This window comes from Haliotis rufescens, unplaced genomic scaffold (assembly GCF_023055435.1).
Source record: "Haliotis rufescens isolate VD_foot unplaced genomic scaffold, xgHalRufe1.0.p SCAF_13, whole genome shotgun sequence".
In the NCBI taxonomy this organism is placed as follows: Eukaryota; Metazoa; Mollusca; class Gastropoda; order Lepetellida; family Haliotidae; genus Haliotis; species Haliotis rufescens.
This window is the reverse complement of record NW_025963813.1, coordinates 9,210,667-9,235,312: the sequence shown is the minus strand read 5'-3', so window position 1 is coordinate 9,235,312 and position 24,646 is coordinate 9,210,667. Positions and strand designations below refer to the sequence as shown.

The 24,646-nt window shown below is 38.6% G+C and overlaps 2 protein-coding genes across 3 annotated transcripts in view; one reads left to right on the top strand and one right to left on the bottom strand.

Moving 5' to 3' along the window:
* LOC124115168 overlaps positions 1-14,932 on the bottom strand; it is a 144,442-nt gene extending 129,510 nt beyond the window's left edge. The window contains exon 1 of the mRNA XM_046476051.2: positions 14,718-14,932. Coding sequence (XP_046332007.2) covers positions 14,718-14,733 — 16 coding nt within the window. The 5' untranslated portion in view covers positions 14,734-14,932. The remainder of the gene's footprint in view (positions 1-14,717) is intronic.
* Positions 14,933-17,467: 2,535 nt separating this feature from the next.
* Positions 17,468-24,646, top strand: part of LOC124115167 (protein ELYS-like) — a 52,164-nt gene continuing 44,985 nt past the window's right edge. The window contains exons 1-7 of one of the 2 annotated variants that reach the window (XM_048394154.1): positions 17,468-17,591; positions 18,627-18,764; positions 19,751-20,007; positions 20,690-20,819; positions 22,485-22,628; positions 22,920-22,991; positions 24,009-24,117. In XM_048394154.1, the coding sequence (XP_048250111.1) occupies positions 18,650-18,764; positions 19,751-20,007; positions 20,690-20,819; positions 22,485-22,628; positions 22,920-22,991; positions 24,009-24,117 (827 nt within the window). In that variant the 5' untranslated portion in view covers positions 17,468-17,591; positions 18,627-18,649. Of the gene's footprint in view, positions 17,592-18,609; positions 18,765-19,750; positions 20,008-20,689; positions 20,820-22,484; positions 22,629-22,919; positions 22,992-24,008; positions 24,118-24,646 lie in introns of both variants that reach the window. The other variant, XM_048394153.1, reaches the window with a different exon arrangement.

Sequence of the window (24,646 nt, the reverse complement as noted above, 5' to 3'; positions counted from 1 at the left end):
CAACTAGGACATGATGAATACCCCACTCAGACACAGTATACTGACTCCGAGCTGACCAGTCCTTGTTTTAGCCCCTTTATGCCGAGCGCCAGACAGGGTAACAACAAGTACCATCTTTTAAGGGAGAGGGAGAGAGAGTAGAGAGAGGTAGAGAGAGTAGAGAGAGAGAGAGAGGTAGTTGGAAAGAGAGAGTGAGAGGGAGAGAGAGAGAGAAAGAGAAAGAGATGGAGGGAGGGGATTTTTAACTAAAAGCCTAGGCAGTCTAGTTAACAGCAGAAGAGGAAAGGTTCTTTTGAAGATAAAAATTACAATTACTTTAAAGAAATGTTTTCATAGACTAAGTGTTAGTCTAGTTTGTATCTCCCACTTCCAATCACAACCCGAAACAAATTCACTCAAACTACATTCCCTGCTCTACTTCTCATCAAAGAATGATTCCTTTTCAAACCAGCCTGACCCAGATATTGATAACGATATCCTTCTCTTCATCCCCATCGTCTAATGCCCCATCACTCTCAATACCTGTGGACAGGTAACTGTTCTGTTGCCTCCAGGTGAATGTCATCATATTTCTGAACAAAGAGAGGGATGCTGGCCCTAACTTGCTGGAGTATTTATTGACCATAATCTGGGTAAACAGAGCAAATTAAATTTACCCCCTGGTTCATTGGTCCAAGTCAGCAGTGGTTACTGAGCAAAACAAATATTCTTTGCATGCACAAGATTATACCACTCACCAGTGTGAGACTGGCACAAGTCCTGTATATAGTCCAGGCCAAAGTGACCAGTTCCCAAGGCATTCAATCATGTCCAGAGACTAGTGGGAATTAATAAACAGTATACTACAGCCAAATCCAAATCCCGAGTCCAGTAAAATTTTGTTTGGTCATATAAGTTCAGTTAATGAAAGTCCATATGAAAACATTAATTGTACAAAAAAGTATTGCAAAGAGCCAAGTTCGGCTGGTATACACTCCAATGTCCTTGGCACATACTGATCAATTTTGAAAGTTTTCTATTTAAACATCACCAAAAGACAACTACTGAAATAGTTTTACCACTGTCAGTATGCAAAGCAAACCCGTTCACTCCGCCAGTTGATATTGATGGTGCGTGGGGGCTGGGATTCTTTCAGTCGAGTAAGTTCAGTCAAAATAGCAATACCAAAATCTCCTAAAGATCATGCCAAAAGACAACTTTTGGCTTGTAGACTCGGGAGATTTTGGCAAAGACTGCTGTAAAGCTTCTAAATTTGAAAACTATTTAAACCAAACACAGAAAACAAAAATATTCCAAGTTTTGGCAAACAGTCCAAACCTATTTCCTGAAGAGGCTTCCTGAAACCATGACGACCTTCCCAGCTGTCATTGAAGCAGCTGAGATAACGATGGTCACAACAGCAATCATTACATAAGGTATGATACAGCACCCTCTAGGCTGATGATGAAGGTGACATCAAAGTCACAACCTTCACCTGGCTAGTCCCTTTCCTGGACATTCATTGAGCAGATGTCAACTACTCTATGTCAATATCCAGCTGACCACTGGTCAGAAGCAGACGCCACCTTGTGGAGCAGACGTCAGTTGGACCACGGTATCAGAGACTTACACAGTGTATCCATAAACATGCTAAAGACTAGTCTCAGAAGAAAGCATGCAACCATGGCAGCAAATGCATTCACTGACCAGAAAACAGCAAGAAAATGTCCTTATCACAAAATTCTGTATATTTTCAACGGTGAACATAAATATAATTCATAATGATCATTATCACCATACTGTACCATTTGTACAAAATTATTCAGTTGTGAGGGTACATAACCATCTGACATTCAAAGGCTCATAATTACATAGATAACATTTCCCAGAAGACTAATGTTATTTCGGATAAACATGGAAGGACATGCTGAAACCATTCCCCAGGCAACTAAATGTGTTTGAGGAAATGGCCGTCTGACAGCTATTGGTCTCAAATGGGCAATGAAACAAGTGGCTGCCCATTATTCTATTGATTCAAAGATCAGAAGTCCCAGTGTTTGCCGTCTTCCTGCAGAGATGCACCCCAAGACCATACATGCCATGGTAATTCATCAACTAGGAAGCCTATCCTCTTCCATTGTCTGATAAGTACAAGAACCTCCATGAGAAATATGACAGAATGTATGAAATTGATGGAGCACCACCCTGACTTACACAGACATTACTGGTCTCTGATGAACACCAAGCCTCTCAAAACAACTGCGGCAACAGGGGGAAGATATTCACATCCTTCCACAACAATATTTTGAAATAATATTTCATGTTTGGTTATCTGTGATGCAAGTGATTGAATCAGCTCCAACTTGTCAATTTAAATAAACTGTTCCATTAACTCAAATGACAAACAGAAATAATAATTGAGGGCATCTAACTGAAAAGGCATCCAGGGAACATTTTGACAATTTTTAACCCCAAAGACCAACATCTACCATCAACTCGGACATGTGACGAACCACAAAACAGCTGTGACCTTTCTCAACCTGCCAGCTCTTCAACAGGTGGAACCTAAAGCTGTGAACAAGTTTACAAGTCAATTACATCAACATTATCTTATCTGTGTGTAAACATATGCTCTGGAGTGACTGCATGACCTGCGTCCTGTGGTTGGGGTGCTGCCGGGAGATGTGCTTCTTCCTATCAGATCTATGTTCAGGACTGATAGAGCCACATATCAATATGTATGCATACAAAGCCTGTATTGATACTAATGTTGTTCCAATTGATTGATTTCATTGATATCTTTGTTTCAGTTTCCAAAATAAAGTCTCTTAAATTTAGTATAACTTGTATTAAGACTGTGTTTTGAAGTATTGTGTCTGTTCTCATTCATGACTGGGGCGGTCGGGTAGCCTAGTGGTTAAAGCGTTGGCTCGTCACGCGGAAGACCCGGATTCGATTCCCGACATGGGTACAATGTGTGAACCTCATTTCTGGTGTCCCCCGCCGTGATATTGCTGGAATATTGCTAAAAGCGGCGTAAAACCATACTCACTCACTCACTCACTCATTCATGACTGATCATTAATCACTAATCAATTGCTGTATAATCAATCCCGATATTTTAACCATTTCCCACCACTAATTGATACAATAAGGGAATATCGATACAAGTGGAACATTTAATTTTATAATTTCAGCCAAATATTTTGTAAAATGTTTAGATTTAAACAAAAATAATTCTTGACACAAATAATTATTGTGACAAATTATTCACAAACCTAAATCCAATGTGTAGGTATGTCTATACATATATTTATTGATCCAACACTGCGAGAATTCATAATTTACAGCAACTTCAGCTACAACAGCAACGTAAAACCACAACAGCAACATCAGTCACAACAGCAATGTAAGCTACAACAGCAAAAATCAGCTACAACAATTTAATCTACAACAGCAATGTCAGCTACAACAGCATTGTCAAACCACAACAGCAACATCAGTCACAAAAGCAATGTCAGCTACAACAGCAACATTAGCTTCAACAGCAATGTCAGCAACAACAGCAACATTGGCTACAACAGCAGTGTAAGCTACATCAACATCAGCTTCAACAATTTAAGCTAAAATAACATGCAATATCAGCAACGTCAGCAAATTTTGTAAGGAGAATGATGTAATGACACCTGAAAGGCACCACATGTTCAGCCAAACATAACTGAAACCTTCAACAAAGACATCCAGTACCTCCACCATTATTTGCGTTCTTTGTATATCAGATCCAGGTATGTACCTCGTCAACTTCCTCATTATAGAAGAAACCCCAAGGTCATACCTCTTTACTCAGTAAACACAAGATTATTATTGAGCTAATAATATTTATCAAAGCAAGTAGAAAATCTTTATTCTGCTAAGACACAATAATATTTCTCCTCTTCTAACACCTACAGTAGGATATACCCTGACATGGGGCAAAGGTCGCAGTGAAGGTCAAGTGATTTATAACACTGTGAAAGTTTTCTCCAGTGCTCACAGGCCCTTTTAAAGATAAAGAAACTCTTGTTTTTTAGGGTACCAGACATTTTTTTACCAACATCATGACAAAGATCATGCTCTGAAACTGGATGTGAAAGGAAAATCCTAGCCTTATTACTTATGCTTTGTGTCGGCAAATACATAATTTTAATTAAAACAAACAATTCCATATAAATTGAAAAGGAGCCCCAGTGAGATGACAGGTTTCCTGGGGAAAATCTAGACTTGCTTCATTTATAACTCTAGCATTACAGAAAGGGCTGGGTGGAAAGGAAAATAATATGGTTCAGAGACTGTGAGACAGACTTGACAACCCTCCCAAATGAGGACATGATACATTTTGCATATTTCCCTCAAGAAGGCAGCTTATCTGGAGCTCTGATAGCAACATTACATAACCAAATTCAATCCTGAATTATCATGTTAATAATCCCCGGTATTCCTAAGCTCAAGATGCTGTCATTGTTGATAAAAATTATTGTTCTACAGTTGAACACCGCCGCTCACGTCTGTTATCATCATTGACAAAGAAACCCAAGGCTCCCATCCACTGGACTTCGCCACCACAAGGACATTGTTAGACTAACATTTAGTCTCTGAAATCTTATATTACACAATATCCTTCTTGACTCTAAAAATAAAAAAAATTCTCTATGCTGATTTCTGTGGAATAGAGCTAGCTTGAGATGGCTAGACTTGCTTTTGTATGCATTTCTAGATTATTATTTTTTCATAAAATAAATATATTCCACGGTCATGGTGCAGGACTAGGACATTGTGTGTAGCCAAAGAAATGGCTTGATAACAACATGGTGAGCTGGATCACTTGAGATTTGTGACAGAACACACAAACATGATTGCTATTGATTTACGTCCAGGTGATCTGACTGTCAACTTCACAACTTATTTAACACAGGAGTACATATCAGTTCTTCAGGATGTACATGAACCAAGCTGGTTGCACTGAACCAATATTTGTTTAACCTTATATCTTATACGTTGCTGATGCCGTGTGCTGTCTTATACACAGCCTGGATTACTGCAGGTTGGGTTTGTTGCTGTTTTGAACAACAATTCAGTTAGGCCATTCAAAACTGACCTAACAGGTAAGGAAAATTTTGTGATTTTTTTTTTTAGTCATTTGGTCAAAAATTTATGAAAATGACTGCCTGAAGTACCATGTAACCTCCCTTGACCATGTCCTGTGCGGCTTGGTAAGTGAGTGAGTATAGTTTTACGCCGCTTTTAGCAATATTCTAGCAATACCATGGCGGGGGACAACAGATATGGGATTCACACATTGTAACCATGTCGGGAATCGAACCCGGGTCTTCAACATGAGCGAACGCTTTAACCACTAGTGCAGCTTGGAAATAGTAAGAAACTGATTGGAGGCCATGATGACCGAAGCTCAATGTCCTCCGACAAATCTTACACACTCTGAATGGCAAGGTTTGTGCAAAAAGTGGGAACCTGGTGCAAAAATAAAATTGTATGTTAAAAAAAGTTTCTTAACAGTGCTCATAAATTAAAACAAATATATGGGATGGGGACAATCACAGTGGCAGAGGATCTGGAGAAACAGGAAGTTGTTTTTTTTATTTTGATTTAAGGAGGTGAGTCAGATTTGTGAGGGAGGACACCCAAAAGGGATGCAGGAATCATGAAACCAATGAGAACGTGTATGGTGCAGACAAACCATGGGTCATCATCAGGTGGAACCTTGGATTTGAAACCGGGACCATGAGATCCTGCCAGCTGACTGAACACTGGAGTTTGAACAGTGACCACTTCAGCCATCAGGTAATGTCATGTTGCTGGGGTGCACTTGTGGTTAAGCAATGGCTCATCTGGCGAAGACTGGGTTTGATTCCCAAATGGGTACAATATGCGAGGCCCAGTTTGGTGTCCAATATCATCACTTGACTGTTACTTAAAATAATTAAAACCAAACACTCGTTCACTTATTCTGTATTCAGTGATTTATTCTGGATTCTAAACGTGGTGTGGCAGACAAACTGGGAAACACTTGGGAAATAACTTATTTTCTTAAATTCAAGCATACGTTAACAGTGTATTTTGAGATTACATTCAAAGCAATAATACAAAACAAAGCATAAAGCATCTTCTTTTCTGTTGGTACTGTTATCAGTGAGATACAAGTTACCTCTACAAAGTCAAAAAATTAGTTCTTACTTAAATATATCAACATAAATCATGATAAATTGGGATATTTAATTCAAATTTGGGAATTTTTAATGACATTTGCTGCAGACTTGAATATCAACCTCTTAATCCCTGGTATTCGAGTCAATCAATCTTGTTCACTTGTCATGAAGGGTAACAAGTATAAGTAATGTTCCACTTATTTCAACGCATGACTGGTTGGGGAAAGTGCTTCATAATCATGTATTTATCAGATGTTTATTTCAAATCATTTTTACTAAACCAATATCTGATCCCACATACATCCCTGGACATTCAACCATCAGGCATTTTCCATTACTATTTCAAACAATCGATGATGAAGTCCCCACTGATTCCAAAGACGAACAAATACTCACAATTTTCAATCAAATCAGCTGAACACAATCACTGTGCATGTTAACTTATAAACATGTTTCCTAACAACTACAAACAATTGATACGTTCCCTAACAACTACAAACAACTGATACATGTTCCCTAACCACAAACTGATACTTGTTCCCTAACCACTACAAACAGATACTTGTTCCCTTACAACTACAAACAACTGATACATGTTCCCTAACCACAACAAACAGATATTTGTTCCCTTACAACTACAAACAACTGAAACATGTTCCCTAACCACAAACAGCTGATACCTGTCCCCTAGCCACTACAAACAACTGATACATGTTCCCTAACCACAACAAACAACTGATACATGTTCCCTAACCACTAAAACAACAAATACATATTCCCTAACCACTACAAACAACTGATACCATTGTTCCCTAACCACAACAAACATCTGATACACATTCCCTACCACTGTACAAGTCACAGGTCATCTTAAAGTGCAAGTGTCAAAAAAAATTCTTGTTTAAATGTCATGCCCGACTTGTGTGCTGTGTGTGTACCATCTGTATACGTACTGCATCCGGACTGGGACTTAATGAAAGGAAGTATTGCTTCAACAAAGTCCATGAGGCACCAGAGCCAAATTAGGCCCTATCACGACTCATATCAGCCATACTGATTCACCAACAGCTAAGTTCAACTGCCGCGCATAAAAACATCCAAATGGGTTCCAGTGACCCCCGAATACTTGCAAACCGCAGCCGTGATGTTCCCCATTTAGTATGTTCATTCAGATGCAAGCACATGGATGCTTAATGTGCTAATGTGTTGTGTTTGTTCGCAGGCTGAGACGGTTACCACTTTGTGATATACTTGTAGGTGTACATGAGCATACACTGACGTCGGTCTTGGAACCTAGGATCTCTCAGGTCACAACAGAGTTAATGATAAGTGTGCCAAACACAAACCTGAATATGATGTGACACTATATGCCTTAGATTCCTTCAGTGTGGTATATATTTGAATTCAGTTGCAGTGAAATAGTTTCAGAATCTGTTGTTAATGGGTTCAGACAGGAGTGAAGAGGACATTTGTGGAAAATTTATAAAATCTTATAGCATGTTTTTCAGTAAGGATAAGAATTTATGGATGAACAGCTTCTTTATTACAATTAAGAGCTACGTTTCGGTGTAGGTTCTAACACCGTTATCAAGCAAGTGATAAACAGAGTATGGTTGACAAGTATATATACAGGTTGGAGGAATGTTTATACAGGAGAGTAGAAATCAGATGTACCGTATTCGACGTAATAAGCGCCCTGCTCTCATAAGCGCCCACGGCAATATTTGCTAATATTGGCTAGTGAACAATCCCAATTAGCACCCCTTCCAATTGATCAATGAACACTTATTTATTCGTGTGTTATATGCACCCTTAATTATGGGCAATTAAATTCTGGAAAATATATCTGTCGTGTATAATACGCACAGACTTTTCTTTTGTATCTTTTCAGGCTGTCACCATAAACCACGAAATTTACGATCTTTCAACTCTTTCACCAAAATTATATTCCAATAAGAGCCCCCTATTTCTAATTTTGAGAGCGCCCTGGGCGCTTATTATGTCGAATACGGTACCCATTCTCATCCCTGTGATGCTGACTACACCATTTGGCAGTGTTCACTCATTCGCTTCTATATTTTGTAGCTCATTATTGTTGGCCTATAAATGCTGAAGATCTGGCTTCGCGTCTCCAATGGGGTACAATGTGTGAAGCAAATCCTGGTGTTCCTAGTCACTGCCTCCTCCCTTCTGTCTGTCTGTCTGTCTGTTTTTTTCTTACCAAAATTATATTCTAATAAGAGCCCCCAATTTCTAATTTTGAGAGCGCCCTGGGCACTTATTACGTCGCATACGGTAGTTATACTGGATCCTTACTTAGTACTCCAACTTCTAAATGCCCATCAAAGAAGTGTGTTTTTCAGCATAAACAGGAATTTATGGTTATGATGTAATGGAGGCATTTTTTCAGTTTTTCTAATATCTAAAATGGTATCCTGAGGGAAAGTAGCATTTCATCATTTTCGGGGCTGTTATTATCTGTTATCACTGTTATAGTCAAGGTAAACTAGTCTGTCTCCCAGACCCTAGAGAATGAATTAAGAAAGGAATCCAACACAGGACTCGAATGATTTAGGAAGTCTAGACTGCCTCAGCTCCAGCTGAAATAATGCATCTTCTGCACTCCGTTTGGATTATATCTTATACACTGACAGCATATAGTTTTAAATGAGATGACTACATTTCTGGGACTAAATGGTGACAATCATTTTAAGTAAGAGACATTTTAGTTTGCTAGCCTGAGTATGTTCATCTACTGTGAAGGAATCAAGAGTGTGCTGAGAGGTGAGCGGAATTCAGGCTTTTCCTGGGCATGTAAGTGCTATCACTCTTCAGACAAGGCTCAAATTCTACCTCCGATGGTTACAGTACAGACAAATGGCATAAGGACATTTTCATAATTTTATCATCTTTGATGGGACATTCTTCTAAATCATTACCAAATTTGAACAAAATAAGTTGGACATTTTGGATGATCATCAATGTCCCAGAGAATATAAATGGAACCATGGGTTAAGGGATGCAGAATATACATTTTAATGTTTGTGTGAAGTAGTTGTGGACCCCAAATGCAGGAGGTATGCAGGAGGTCTGCAGGAGGTCTGCAGGAGGTCTGCAGAAGGTCTCCTGCTGGAGGTATTTTGCCCTAACCTACTTTTTTCAAATTAAACCATTGGCCCATCCCTAACCTGTACCAAACCTTTATAGTGCAACGTTTAAACCCAGAAGTTTGTCTCTCTTTCACAGCTGATGTCATAGTCCCACACCTCGGCCATTCCCACACTCCTGGAGTTGGTTAAGTGTCTCAATTGAATTACTCAACACTGGTGATCAATACTTGCACAATAACTTGTGACAACACCAGGCTCAATACAGATATTGACTGAGAACTATATCGGCAATTGTTTGCCCTCATGGTCGATCAACTGATTGAGGAAAAGATCTAAGTGCTGTAAAACTATCAATTCTGCATTATGTCACATTTCATGATGTATTTGTGGTCGAAACATTTTTCCTGCAAACCTTTAAGTGTTTCTGAATGTCCTCAATCTTGAATAAACTGGCTGCTAACCTCTCCTGCGTTCTTTTTCTGGTATTTTAATCCACTAAGTGAAAGTCAGACAGAGTTTGAGGATGCTAAGATCGATTTGAATACTTATGGGTCAACAATCTCACTAAAATCAGATCTTACTTTTCGCTGCCACTAAACAAAGATCGTCACGTCTGAACGACCTTTCACGAATTTTGACCGACCAATGAAATGACTGACAAGAAATCGACATTAGCCAATCAGAAGGCAGCTTTCTCGAGCTTTAACCCACTAGTTTCAAACTGGCGACTACACTTCGAAACATATTTTGACTTATTCTCGATTAAAAAAATTAAAACTGATAAGAAGAACATTCTGGAATGGCTTATAGAAGGCCTAGATTGTATGGATATAATCATAAAACCTGTAACTGTCGTTCAGAATACCCCGTGTTAAATATTTCGTGGTTGCATGATTAGAAAACACATTCCGACTGTCACTTTCATGATCTGGTTTGTTGGATGAAAGGTCGTTCTGATGTGACCCTTAATGGGATGTCCTCAGATCTTTGTTTAGCATAGCAAGAACTAAGATCTGATTTTAATGAGATTGATGGGTCAAGAAACGGATTACTTGTGATGATGTTATTAAAATAGAGCTTGATGTCCAATATTTATGATTGCACAAAAACGTAAGTGCATATGTTTTTGGAGAGGTCAATGCCCGGCACCACCAGGCAATATTCAGCACAGTCTGATATGGAAGTAGCATCATCTTTCAGTATCAAAATTAACATCAGAATAACGTGTGCAGACGAAACAAATCCGATAATACTCTAAATCGCTATCAAAGTTTAATGTGTTTCTAAGCACAGTATCTGAACACTAAGTCACTAAGGTCAAGAGACTTGTTTGTCAAAATACATCAATTTATTGATTATGATGATGATAATCAATATCACAGAAAATGATGATCACCTTAGAATCTGCAGACCATTCATGGAAATATATAAAAAAAATACATGAGATTAATGATATGTATCAATTTATCAATATTTGTTCATACATTAAGAAATCACATAACTTTGTTTTGAAATAGGACCTTTTGATACAGTAACCTCAGTTCAAAATTTCTCGTCTCACAATGCATCAAGCTTATCCTACCCAACCCAAAACACCACCTATTTCCTCAAATCCCACACACCACATCCACCCAACCCCATACCAATAAAGATCCAGGTTAGAATTCACAGGTCTTCAGCAACCCATGCTTGTGGTAACAGGCCACTAACGAGATCGGATTGTCAGACTCGCTGACTTGGTTGATGTCATCTTATCCCAATTGTGTAGGTCAATGCTCATGATGTCAATCGCTGGACTATCTGGCCCAGATCGTCATAGAGATGGAATATTGCTGAGTGTGGGATTAAACAACAAACACCCTCGACTCTAACCACACAGCATCTTATATCAGTATTCATAAACCTGAAGTCGAGAAGCCTGAAACTTCTTCTCTGCGACCGTCTCCGTGGTCTAGTGGTAGAGCGTCCGCCCGGAGAGCGGAAGGCCCGGGGTTCGATCCCCGACCGCGTCATACAAAAAGAAGTGGCTAAAACAAGGACTGGTCGGCTCGGAGTCAGTATACTGTGTCTGAGTGGGGTATTCATGTTAAACTGCGGCATGGTATCTCAGTAAGCTAGCACTATAAATCGGCATCAGTCCGGGCTAGTACAAGCAGCCACACACACACACACACACGTGCATGCACTTCGCTATATAAGTGCAATAATCTTGGACTCGATTTTAAACCCCATTTCACCTCACCATCTTCTCTGCTAGCTTGACTGCCGTGAAGTGATATAATCTGCTGTAGAACACAGCCTGTGATAAGTGGGATACATCTCCTATAGCTGTTTCACTGCTTCTATTTCTTCACCTCTGACCTACTTGGAGCCGCCATGTTTTTATAATGCCTTGAGTTCTACTACACTTCCTGAAATCTTGAAATACTTGCTGACATGTGATTGTAGTTTTAGAGAGGAAAAATACATCCCTTTCGCAAATGCGTTTACATATCTGGGTACAAAATGGAAAAGCTGAACTGATTAAAACAACTTTAAGATCTTGAGATTATTTTTTTAGTAGATTGTTTTTTTTAAAATATTTAATGAAGTTCAAAACAAAATCATTTTAGACATGTTAGAAGTATGATATTTCTTTTTTTACGATATCATCCAACTTAGCTTTATTCGAGCATATGTAACGATCGCCTTTAATTTAATGATGTTCTAAGGTAACTGAATTCACGTTTAAAGGATTCACAGTATACCCAAGTTCCTGTACCAAACAATATGGGGAGATTGTAATGTAAGTAGCGTTCAAGGTCTGGGAAAAAATACCTGAGGATCTAATCGTTACTCCGACAAAGAATAACAGATTAGCTTATTGACAAAAGGAAAATAAATACAGTCTTGTTCATGTTGTTTGACTCACGTAGCAAATATTCACTAATCTTTAAAGGAATTTTCTTCCTGGTTTTTTTTTTATCACTACCTGCAGAACATGTTGTGTTGGAGACCGACCAGGAAGACACACACACAACATGGACATGTGGAAGTCCTAAAACAATGGGAAAAGAAAAAACATATTTGAACAAGCTCATTCACAAACTGAGTACATATTGTCTTCTTCTTGTGGTCAGATGCAGTTTGTCAATGAGTTGCAAGTGTGATCCTAGACATACATCAACTCAGCAGTAACAACTTGACAAATGACAATTAAGATGACAATTTGGTGAAAGAAAAGACAAAAAGGTTAAACTTTTCATCAGAAATAAGCAAATACCTTGAAAAGTTTTTTGTAAGAAAATAAATCATTATAACCATTAACAAATTTGACTTAATCCCAAAACTTGAAAATATCTGAATACTTTATTCTCTAAATATTAAAGCCTGATCAGTAACTATAGACATTTCTATATAGATGGAATACATCACGATAGAGAGATTGTAAAGCTTTGGAGGGAAAAAAACACATGTCAACCAGGATCAACACTCTTCCTGAATAGTTAACGCTGAATGGTTAACACAAACATATTTTCTCTCATACAAAGAGATCTCTGGTTACCATTGCTGATCCATGCCCAACAGAAGATCAAATAATTCCATATCAACTGGACAAGTTGGTCAACCAAATGGAGAAGATTATCCTGCCATTGCTGTAAATGTACTTGGTGAGGAAATAAAACTACTCCCTGTCGTGTCCTTGCCAAGGATAGATCACCCAGGGCAATTATTTTGTGTGACCAACCAGACAACCAAGTTCCCCTCTTGAATAATGACAATACCTCTCTCGTTCTACATAATGGGAGAGTTTGTGTGGAGATCTTTAAGATAAGTCCCACACGGTTAGAGAGAGTTAATTAGCGTGGTGAGGATTTTAGAACTAATAGACAAAACGTGACAAATAAAATATTTTGTTATATCAGACTTGTAAGTCCACTGAACTTCAATAAAATTACATTTCTAAAGAAACGTTGATGTATTGCTTGTTCAAGTATACTGTCTCTCTTTTTTATTGAACAAGTTTCTTCTCAGAGGTGACTTCTAATGTGTTTAACACAGATATTTAAGATGTTGGGTGTAGTGAATTAAACGCTTATCTGGTCTGGGTTAATTTGTCTAAATACACAGGCGAATTGAAGACGAATAACTCGGCGCAACATGACTTGAAAAATATTCTAAAAGGAAACAGAAATATTATGGGAAAGTATCATTTGGAAGTATTTCAGTGTGTGCTGGGATGATAACGAAACGGTAGCAATAACTGTTCCTCTTTTAAGGCAATAGAAAATGTTTAAACTGTATAGAAAATTAAAAGGTTCGTATCACAGAAATATGGCAATGGACATAAAAGACTGTCCTGTAAATACACAACAAACTACCTGTATTCGTCACATGTTATCAACACGTCGGCTGAAATGTGCATGACCTAATCCTATGTCAAGTAATAATAAGTCAAGAGAGGATCCTTTGAGTGGTACTCTCTTGTCCAATATTACTATTTCTGTTGAATATTCGTTAAAATCAAATAAATATACCAATAAATATACACAGCATTGTAAAATATAAGTTCAGATAATTTCTACATAATCATATTATCCCATTTTATTTGTTCTTTCTTTTCATTCCACTCAAAAAGTCAGGCTTGTAACACTCCACGCATTAATTACCTCATTCAAAGACTAACACTTTCTTAATTACATATGTCTATAAATAGACGCACTACACTTTTCATTACCGACTCTTTCTATTTAGGTTCTATTAACAAAACTTATATTCCTAGAAATGTATTACAGAGAAATGACAGCTGGACAGCCAAATTCATCCTCCTCAATGCTTACACTGCTAAAATTAACACTGAGACTTGTTCACGATCTGCGACCAATGTGCGATGTAGAACTATTGTCTACTGATAGGGATTTCTATAGCTTTAAAGTAACTGTTTGTATTGGATCAACAGTCCGCCATTATCAGCTGTTCAGATATATCTACAAAGGTTGTACAAATAGACTGTACACATTCATTATAACATTTCAGAAATCAAAATTATATTACTTAAGAACTTTATAAATTCATTCATATAGCCTTAATAAATTCTGACATATATTTTGCTTTTTGAATAAGCAAATGAGGTCCTTTCTATCTACCTTGCCGACAAGTTAGCAAGATCGTTGTAACATCCCAATGTGTAATTTCGGTGACAACACATGACACACACACACCGTCCACCCTGAGATCATCTCTGCTCTGGGATAGCCAATCGCTTTTGGATGTGTCAAATTTCAACCACCTGTTAAACACGATTATCTTTGTTAAAAAGACAAACTAACTTGAAAAACTGCAGTTCAAGAAAGCACACCTGGATATTTGGGATCAAGGATTACCTGATTGCGGGCAGGTGAACCAGTTGTCGAACGATCGATATAAAAATAAAGTGACATCTTACCTTCCAGATTATCCATTTTGTTCCCGAGTTTTAGTATAATCCTCAGCTGTCTCTATCCTCATAATGACAAATGTCAACAAAATATTCCATCAAGTCTGTGTAGAAATATGTATTCCATTCTTTCACATCAAGCGACAAGTTGATCACAATGACTACACACGAACAGGTTCCCTACAGAAATGAGGTCGCTAGCATGCTTGTGTGTTGCCTCTGAAGCTATTCTGGGCCGTTACTTATAAAACTGGGATTCACATATGGAACGAGGATATCCCCGAGAACATGATTAGTAAAGGCAGAGTTACGTCCCTTGTTAAAGCTCCTGCATTTGCGAAATGCAGGAAGGATTCTTTACAAGAAAGTTGATGTCTTCACCACAGGCATATAACGTGGATATCGCTTTCCATTGCGTTATTTTTACGTTAAATGATATATTTTACTTCACAAAATAACGGATATCGGGGCGATCATCAAACCGGCTATCAGAAATTCAGAAAATCAACACCATACGTAAGGGCAAACATGTCATCATTGAGAACTAGGTTTGTAACTAAAGCATTTATCCCTTGTTTAATCAAACTTAGCCTCTGTATTTGTGGCCTGTCTCGATCGATATTCCTTACTCATATAGTAAATCTTGGATTGTCTAAAATGAAAGAATGGTTAAAGACAAATTATTTCAAACATAGCGTTAAGAAGTATGCAACTCATCTGAGGGTCAATATCATAAACTTATATTAAGATTCTCCATTGTTTGAAACTTACACCAACTTTCCCGTGAGGGCATCTCAGAACCTATTGAAACTATCGCGAATTACAAAAGGAAGATGGCTGAATATCCCTTTGATTGTGGGAGAATGCGACTCGTATAGTACCTCTCATAGAATTTCATTATATTTTCTTCTTCTTTTCCGATAAAACTAGTTAACGATTATCATTGTACTTGACCAAACGACACTGCGGGTCGTCTTCAAGCATTGTATTGCAGGTTATATTTAGATATTATATCGTGGGTAATATTTGATATTGTAAATGCAGGTTGCTCGTGTGACCCAATACTTATGTTTTTAAATATGTGATTTAATTTATAATTTGTTTATATGTTAAATGTCTCTCATAACCCTGAATGGGTGGCCATGTTTTATCTTGTGGTGTAATGTATTTTGTGACCATGGGTGAGACAAAAATAAACAATTTCTTCTTCTTCTTCTTCTTCTTCTTCTTCTTCTTCTTCTTCTTCTTCATGCCGTTAACTGTTTTCACAGAAGTCAATCAACCAAAAAACAACCCAAACTCTTCACAGGAATAAATAACCAATTGAAATCGTCTTCCGACATCTTGCTGCACATTGTCATATCTAACTCTTAGGGTCTTCCAGTTACTAAACACAAACTGCAGTTTGCATTAAGCAAGAAAACGTAAACTTAATAGATAACAACTTATGTTTTTTTTGCATATATGGCCATACGCAATAAACCAGAAGTTGTTATCCATAAAGTACAAGTACGTTTTCTTAGTTACTCACCAACTTCTAGAATGCCAATCAAACAGTTTGCATGTGTGTATTGTACCCCAATTAAGCAGAGTAATCAATAATGACGAGTTAATTGATGGGCCATGTCTAACAATATACAGAGTGTTCAGTTAACAGGAGCAGGTGTACACAGGTACACTCCTTCATGGGTGTGACAATTATATACCCTCACCCGGCATACTAATTTGGTTTAACTGGTACCAATCAGGAGACAGACAAGAACTCGGCCATCAATACTTTGTGACGACGACGTCCACAGACGGACCCGAACTTTATTATTTACAAAACGTTTTCCATGTGCAAATTGACCGACTTCGTGAACATTGCAAATCTTTGTATGTAATTAAAAAATAATGCTTCTAAATAATGTATTCCAAAGAGTTTCACGGTAAATACACTAGCAGCATCTTTTTAAAATATAGTATATAAACTGATATTTATTGCCAATTGCCTGTCATCGTATTCCAATTGCGGAGATCGATTCTCGTGATGTCAATCACTGGATTGTCTGATCCAGACTCGATTATTTACAGACTGCGTTCACATAACTTGAATATTGCCGAGTACGGCGTTTAAAAAAATAATAAAGACATATGACAACCACTGCTTATGGCTACTGTAGTGCATTAAAAAAACTGACTGACTTAATTCATTGATGGATGGGTACTTTATGTGTATGGAATCTGCTTGGAAAGATCTAATGGTACAGGAAATGTATAAAAAAGTAATAGTACGTGTAAAACATGGAGGAAAACTGTGGCATCTTTAGTTGAATCTGTTATGTTTTCGAATTTCTAAGCAATTACTGCATCAGAACAAATGAGTTTGTTTTTTAAGAACATATTGGACAAGATAGTACCTTCTCGATAACAGGAAATGAATGAAACAAAATTATTTGTGTTGACTAATTACAAAGATATTCATTTATATAATATAGAATCTAACTGGTTTTGGTTTTGAGGTCAGTAGTGTGGTGTAGACGGCGTTTCTAGTCTTGATATCGCACCATTTTATGAACTTCGAGATCTAAGTATAGATCTACTGGTAACAAAGGAAGGAAATAATAATAAAGACTGTCTGTTGAGAAAAACAAGAAGAAATATTTTAGACAGTGAATGTGTGAGCTCTCAGATTCCACTCGGCATATTCCGCCACCTACGGACGAGCCGAGTGTGTTTGAAGGAAATGGTATTCATCAACTTCCTGTGCAAACGCCTGCGCAGAAGTCGAAAACTGCACGTGTGTGAAAAGATGGCGGTACTTTGAAAACATTGCGGTTTAGTTATGGTTGATCATCAATTATTCTGATCATATTTATTGTACAGGATTTGCATTTATTGAAGGTACGTCTACGAGGCATAATCTACCTATGCAAACCCCTACGTGAGGTTTGTGTATACGCTATGACAAGAAAAATGTCGTCTGTCTGTTGATAACGAAGCGAGTTTCTCCGATGGAGTGATGCCGGTGTACCACTAAGTCTGTGAATATCCATGGAAATAAAACATAGGACGTATTAATGTTGTAGGGGCCCTGTTGCATTTTGTTGTAATAAATGGTTACATAGTATTTGAAATGGTTACTGCACTATCTGGATACTCTTTATTTGCCATCAGACGCTTATGTGAGGTCTTCGATATTTTAACTGAACTGAAGCATGTGAATTATAAAGGCACAAGACATTTGTCATGACTGTACACCAACATGTCCCGACTGTAGCACAGCTTGGGTCATGTTTCATTCTGAAATAAGGCATACATGTTTATAAGCATCCAAAATATCCATCACAATTTAAACTAAATGACACAGTAGCTAAAGTCGGAAATGTTATTGCTAGATACCTGACAGTAATCAAAAACAGGTTACATTTACAGATTATCTGATTAAGAATAACATGTTTTTGCACCCACATGTTCTAATCTTCAGAATAGGGGAAGTAACTGGAATTATTATGCAGTGTAAGTTATAATTGTTTGGGGCATTAATAGATTGCATCATTTGGAGGGGGGTTAGGGGTCTGTTGTTGCAACTTCCCACCCGTCAAAATATTAGATATGTTTACACTGTCAGCATGGTCAAACCATGTCAAATAATTTATTTGGTTATTGTTTCACTGAATATAATAAATAATACATCAACTGCTGACTTGTTATTGCATTCGCGAATAAATACTCATATTCGTTATGCTATATTCGTGATACTATAATATTTGCCTCATATTGTATTTGATGCAGCCCTACTCATATTGATAGTAGATAATTTTCTTTTTAAATCTTCCCCATGTTCAAATAAATGATCGTGATAACTAACCTCATTATAGCCAACATGAACAATTAAAGCTTTCGTTCCTTTTAATTACAGAACTCCAATGCTTTCAGGGTGCAGCCCTTGATCAACTGACATGAGAAATCTGCTGACTCCTAGCAATGTCTCCGCACTGCAGCCATTCCAACCAGGAACTCAAAATGCTTTAGAGAAAGTGGAAATTGCCGGCATCCATGCCGGTACAAGCAAAAGTATGCAATTATTATTGTGTTCATGTTATTTAATCATGTTAATGTCTGAAGAAAATGATTCTTTGATGTAACAGTAAGAAATGGCAGGGATTCTGATGATTTGCCTCAGGCCCTCCTATCTGTTTGAATGAAAAGAAACATTATTTGAATTAATGTAAGCAGTATCATGTGTATCATGTGTATAGCTACGAAGTGCAAAGGAATAGTTTTAAATGTGATGTAAATGCAGTAACTATCATTGTAACAACGGTTCTCATTAGAATCACCACACAGCCACCATTGCAACCGAACACATTCGGTCATATCCACATTTTGTGACCTTCCCAAGCAAAGAGAGGTGACTGACTGTAAAAGTCCAGTTTCCACCCTTGTCGAACTAGGCTGAAAATTTCTGGGCCCGATCGTAGCACCACCAGTGGCTATTATGAGTTATGTCCCTTCTATTCCCCTCCTTTTGACCAATCAGATTCCACCTCTCATATCTCTTGCATTTGCTACAAACGAAATGGTGGTGCCCAGTCAACATGGTCAAGCTCCATGTCCATGGTCATGGCTGACAAATATTGAATGATGTCATCACTGAAGTGACTTTTTTAGATTGACAAATCATTCAGTCACAGTTTTCTCTTTTTCTTTCGGATATTTCATTTTGGTTTCAGACTATGTCAGTACAAATATATATTTAACCTCAAAGCAAAGCAAAATGTTATTTCCTTGCACTAAAAATAGATGGGAATCCCTGATGATCAACAAGATAAAAAAGACAGCTGGCTTCATTCGAAAAAGTATTTTTAATTGAAGTTTTGTTCAATAACAAAGATTTATAAGGTACTTTATTTGCTGGTCCAGAGGGACTGACAGTCACATAATTTATCGATCAAAGCCTAATGTTACCAGTTAATCTGGTAATTACCGATAAAGGGGAACACTAATCTTACAGGTATTATGGCACAGTCAATAGTACATGATAATTTGCCTTCTTCCAGATGGAAAAGCAACATGGATGTACCATGGACCATCCCTTGAAGTAATTTCAACCAACACTCGAGACAGACTGGCTTCCTGGCAGTTTGGGGCTGTGTTGAAAGATGTGGGTACGTTCATTACGAGTGTGAAGGAGCTCAGCCATGAAGGGAGGCTCAAGCTGGTGGTGGGCCTGCACACGTTCTCAGGACAGGGGATGGTGTGTTTGCTGGACGTTGCTACATCACAAGTGGTCAAGGCTGTGGAACTGCCATACAAGGTGAGACAAAACGTGTGGGCAAACTACAATATAGTTGGTACTCGTCTCAAACTCATGTCAAGTGACATTTATTTCAATCATGTAATCTAAGGTAATAATGGTTGGTTGTTACGTTCAGAGTTGTGTCCCTTTGGCGCGCCAGATACCTATGATCGTGGGTTCGAATCATGGTTCGCCCTGATAATGTTTCTAGGTTAGTCAGCACCATACTGTGCTCGTGAGTTTCACCAAAGTGGTAAACGTCTGAGATCTGCATCACTTCAGGCTTTCCTCCCACATTAAGCTGACACGCCGTGATATGTCTGGAATACTGTTAAAAGTGGTGTAAAACTTAACTCACTCACTCTTATGTTCAGATTAAATTCCACTTTAATGACAAGTTCAATTCGTGTTAGGTTGAATGTTTCAAGATCCCTAGAATCCAATGCTTCTGATTGGTGTCTGAAAGGAGATTGGTTGGTCAAAATGTCAGCTAAATTGGTAAGAACTTGGATGTTCGTGAAACTGTTCACCTCAAACCGGCAGGGATTTATCTAGGATTCCGGACTAAGTGTCCTTGGCGGGCGGGTAATTTGAGATTGCGAGAACCGCAGGAATTTGATGGATGGTGATGGAGATTCAGAGGATGATGGAGATATAGAGGGTGATTGTTGACTTTTGTTGATCTACACTTCCTCCCCAGGTGACGAGTGTTGAGACTGTGCTGTCCTGTGGCGGAGACAGAGTCCCGGACTGGGCCATCAATGAGCAGATGAGATGCTTCCACGGCATTGTGGCGGCTGGGACACACGGGGGATATGTCTACCTGATAGGTACAGTACATCAACGTTAACTTGTTTTCCTAAGAGCTCCTAATGTTATTTTACATGTTTTAGGATGATCATGATGATGGTGATGATGATGATAGTGAGCCATCAACATTCACTTGTTTTCCTTGGAGCCACTTGGCTCCTAATGTTATTTTCCAATGCATTATTTTACATGTTTTATGAAGATTCAATGTTCTGACCACACACTGTTTTAATTCTCCCTGTCTGTGAAGATCTGGCTTAGAATTGATCTTCAGCAACCCATGCTTGTCATAAGAGGCAACTAACTAGATTGGGTGGTCAGGCCCAGTGACTTGGTTGATGCATGTATACCAATTGCATAGATCAATGCTCATGATGTTAATCACTGGATTGTCTGGTCCAGACTTGATTATTTACAAAAAGGCAGTCTTGTGGCTGGATTATTGCTGAGTGTGGCATTAAACAACAAACAAACCAACAAACGGTCTGTGAATTGCTTGGTTAAAAAGGATGCAAATTGTAGAATTTGGTTGTATTACATGTATTACACAGTTGTCCAGATCTATCCCATCTTTCCAAGGCAACTGAGTTAACTGACTATATACATCCAGTTTATGCCCTTGCCAAACTAGACTGGAATTTTTGGCTCGATAGTAGCACCACCAGTGGCTAATGCGAGTTATGTCCCTTCTACGTCCCTCCTACTGACCAATCAGATTCCGCTTCTGAGAGCAAAATGGCGGCGCCCGCTCAAGATGACATGATCAAGTATTGTAATAGAACGGGTCTTACCTCGCGAAGTGCATCAAATCACGTGAGCACCTTGATTTAAAACATTAAAAGATTTGAAAAATATCTGTAGACACCCAGTTGACGGTACACATCCTTTGCAAATCTTGCAGTCGACTGAAATCTGCACATTGAAATCCATATTGTTTATGAACCGGATGTCGATTTCGTTACGCGATTTTGATTGGACTATGCATAGTCCAGCCTAACTGTAACTCCATAATACCAGCCTGGTTCAACAAAGGTAGAAAGTGGACTTTCATAGTCAGTTAACTCCCTTGCCTCGGGAAGATGGATCTATCCCCCCAGTTTGTGTAAAGTACACCATGGTACAGTGGAGTAAACAATATGCAAGTGTGGTGCTCTAACTCAAGTGACTGCTACTGTATCCCGTTGTGTTGCTCTAACTCAAGTGACTGCTACTGTATCCCGTTGTGTTGCTCTAACTCAAGTGGCTGCTACTGTATCCCGTTGTGTTGCTCTAACTCAAGTGGCTGCTACAGTATCCCGTTGTGTTGCTCTAACTCAAGTGACTGCTATTGTATCCCGTTGTGTTGCTCTAACTCAAGTGACTGCTATTGTATCCCGTTGTTTTGCTCTAACTCAAGTGACTGCTATTGTATCCCGTTGTGTTGCTCTAACTCAAGTGACTGCTATTGTATCCCGTTGTTTTGCTCTAACTCAAGTGACTGCTATTGTATCCCGTTGTGTTGCTCTAACTCAAGTGACTACTATTGTATCCCGTTGTGTTGCTCTAACTCAAGTGACTGCTACTGTATCTTGTTGTGTTGCTCTAACTCAAGTGACTGCTACTGTATCCCGTTGTGTTGCTCTTACTCAAGTGGCTGCACCTGGAAGAGCATCAGGTTGTCATGGCAACAATCCAATGTGTTTCAGATATGAACCTTGATGACGAGGAGGAGACCTCAGACGAGGTCAGTCCAAGCAGCCTCTACTTCATCACGCCTCGCTGTCGGAACGTGAAGGACACACGCAAGGAGGCTTTGTCCAGATCCCAGCATCTGTGTTTGGTGCTTGATGGTACTGACAAATTAAGTTTAACTCTGCTCACATGGCTAGTGGAAAACACGAAAATTGGAACTGTCTTGTTTATTTTTATCACCTACTGACCCTAATGTTTCTCACTTAAATCTACAAAAATAAGAAATGAAAAATATCTGCCATCAATGATTAATTTGCTTTGTATCTTTAGATGAATATCATTCTTTACCTAATTTCAGTTTGATCATGTCACGTCCACGTTTGCATGTTTACAAAACTAGTATCACTGGTACGTGTTGATCCAAAACGAAGTATTTCTTTCTGTTCCAGAAAACTCACATTCCAAGGGAGAATTCTGTTTCCGGCGACCTGATGACTCCATTGTGAAAGAATTCAAAACAGGTACGCAAATGCCAAACAAAGTTTTCAGGTGAACAACACTTATCATGTCGTGATTTTATCGTGATTTACATATCGTGATTTACGTATCGTGAAATACATATCATGATTTACATATCGTGATTTACATATCGTGAAATGTATCAATACATGAGCTCGGTGTATCGTGACCTCACCCTCGATTATCCGGCGTATTATATCTTCATTCTATGCTTATCACTTCCCTCGACCCATTTGTCATCACGTCTTTGTTTTGAAAGTCACAGCTCTTTCTTTTGTATCGCTGAGTTCTCCTGCTATTGACCTTGAAATCAACAACCATTCAAAATGTGGATTCAGTGTCCATCTACATTCAAAGTCGTGGCCTTGTCGGATCAATCCATCGATGTATTTAAGCAAATTACACAGCTATTATGAATGATTTTTGTAGCTGGAAAGATGTTTTTCTGAGAACAAGGACGCTCTTATGCCACAAGAAGATGAGTATTAGTGATAATGCTGCTGGTTTAAATCCTGGAAGACTAGTTTAATTTTGACTGGAGTTCTATTTTAAACTTTGTGTCAAACTGGCCTCAGAACAAAGCTCAGGTGGTGAAGGGGTCCAGTTCAATATCATACCAGAATGGGACCTGTGAAGATTCCGGGGTAGAATAGGTCTTCAGCAACCCATGCTTGCCGTAAAAGGTGACTCTGCTTGTCGTAAAGGCGACTCACGGGATCGGGTGGTCAGACTCGCTGACTTGGTTGATGCATGTCATCGATCCCAATTGCGTGGATCGATGCTCATGATATTAATCACTGGATTATCTAGTCCAGACTTGATTATTTACAGACCGCCATCATAAAACTGGAATATTGCTGAGTGCAGCGTTAAACAACAAACCAACCAACCAACATACCAGAATGGAGACACATACATTCGGTAATTGAGGATACCTGTTTCTTGAGTTGCCTTATTTGTTTCAGCTGTTAGAACGCTTACTTTCAGTTGTGACTTCGAATTGTCTTTTGTTTTCTCAGACTCTATCAGCATCACCTGCCTGAAGTACATCCCCCAAGACGGCAACCTGGCTGTCGGGTTCAGCTTCGGGGGTTTCCAGCTGTGGAAGCTGTATGCGCCGGTCATGGAGTAAGTGGACAAGTCTGGAACAATCTCAGTGACACTTTTACCGCGATACAATGCCTCTCTGCGTGAAGATCTCACGACACATCAGCTGAACACCAAACTTTGACCTTCTATATGAAGGATGTGTGGGGTTTTGAGCCAATCAGATGTCACTTTTCTGAAATTTGGCATTATTTCTTTACCACTTTGATTTGGGAAATTTTCATCTTAGCTAAAGAAAACAACCACAGAACACAAGTATACAGTTGATGGTAGTAGGTGTAGATACTTAGCAGGGTTAGAAATTGGCACTAGTCCTATAGTCCTTGCCAAACTGCCCAATGGTAAAGGTATCATAAGGACAAGTAGAAAATTGCCATTTTTAAGGGTTTTGCTATATGTTATCATTATAAGGACTAGTTGACGAAAACTGTTAGTTTCCAACGCTGCTTAGTATCGTGGCCTGGATGTATGAAATACCCACAACAATGTGATTTCACAGCTTCATGTTATTTCTTTCGGAACTCCCGCAGTATATTCGTTTTTGTGAGAC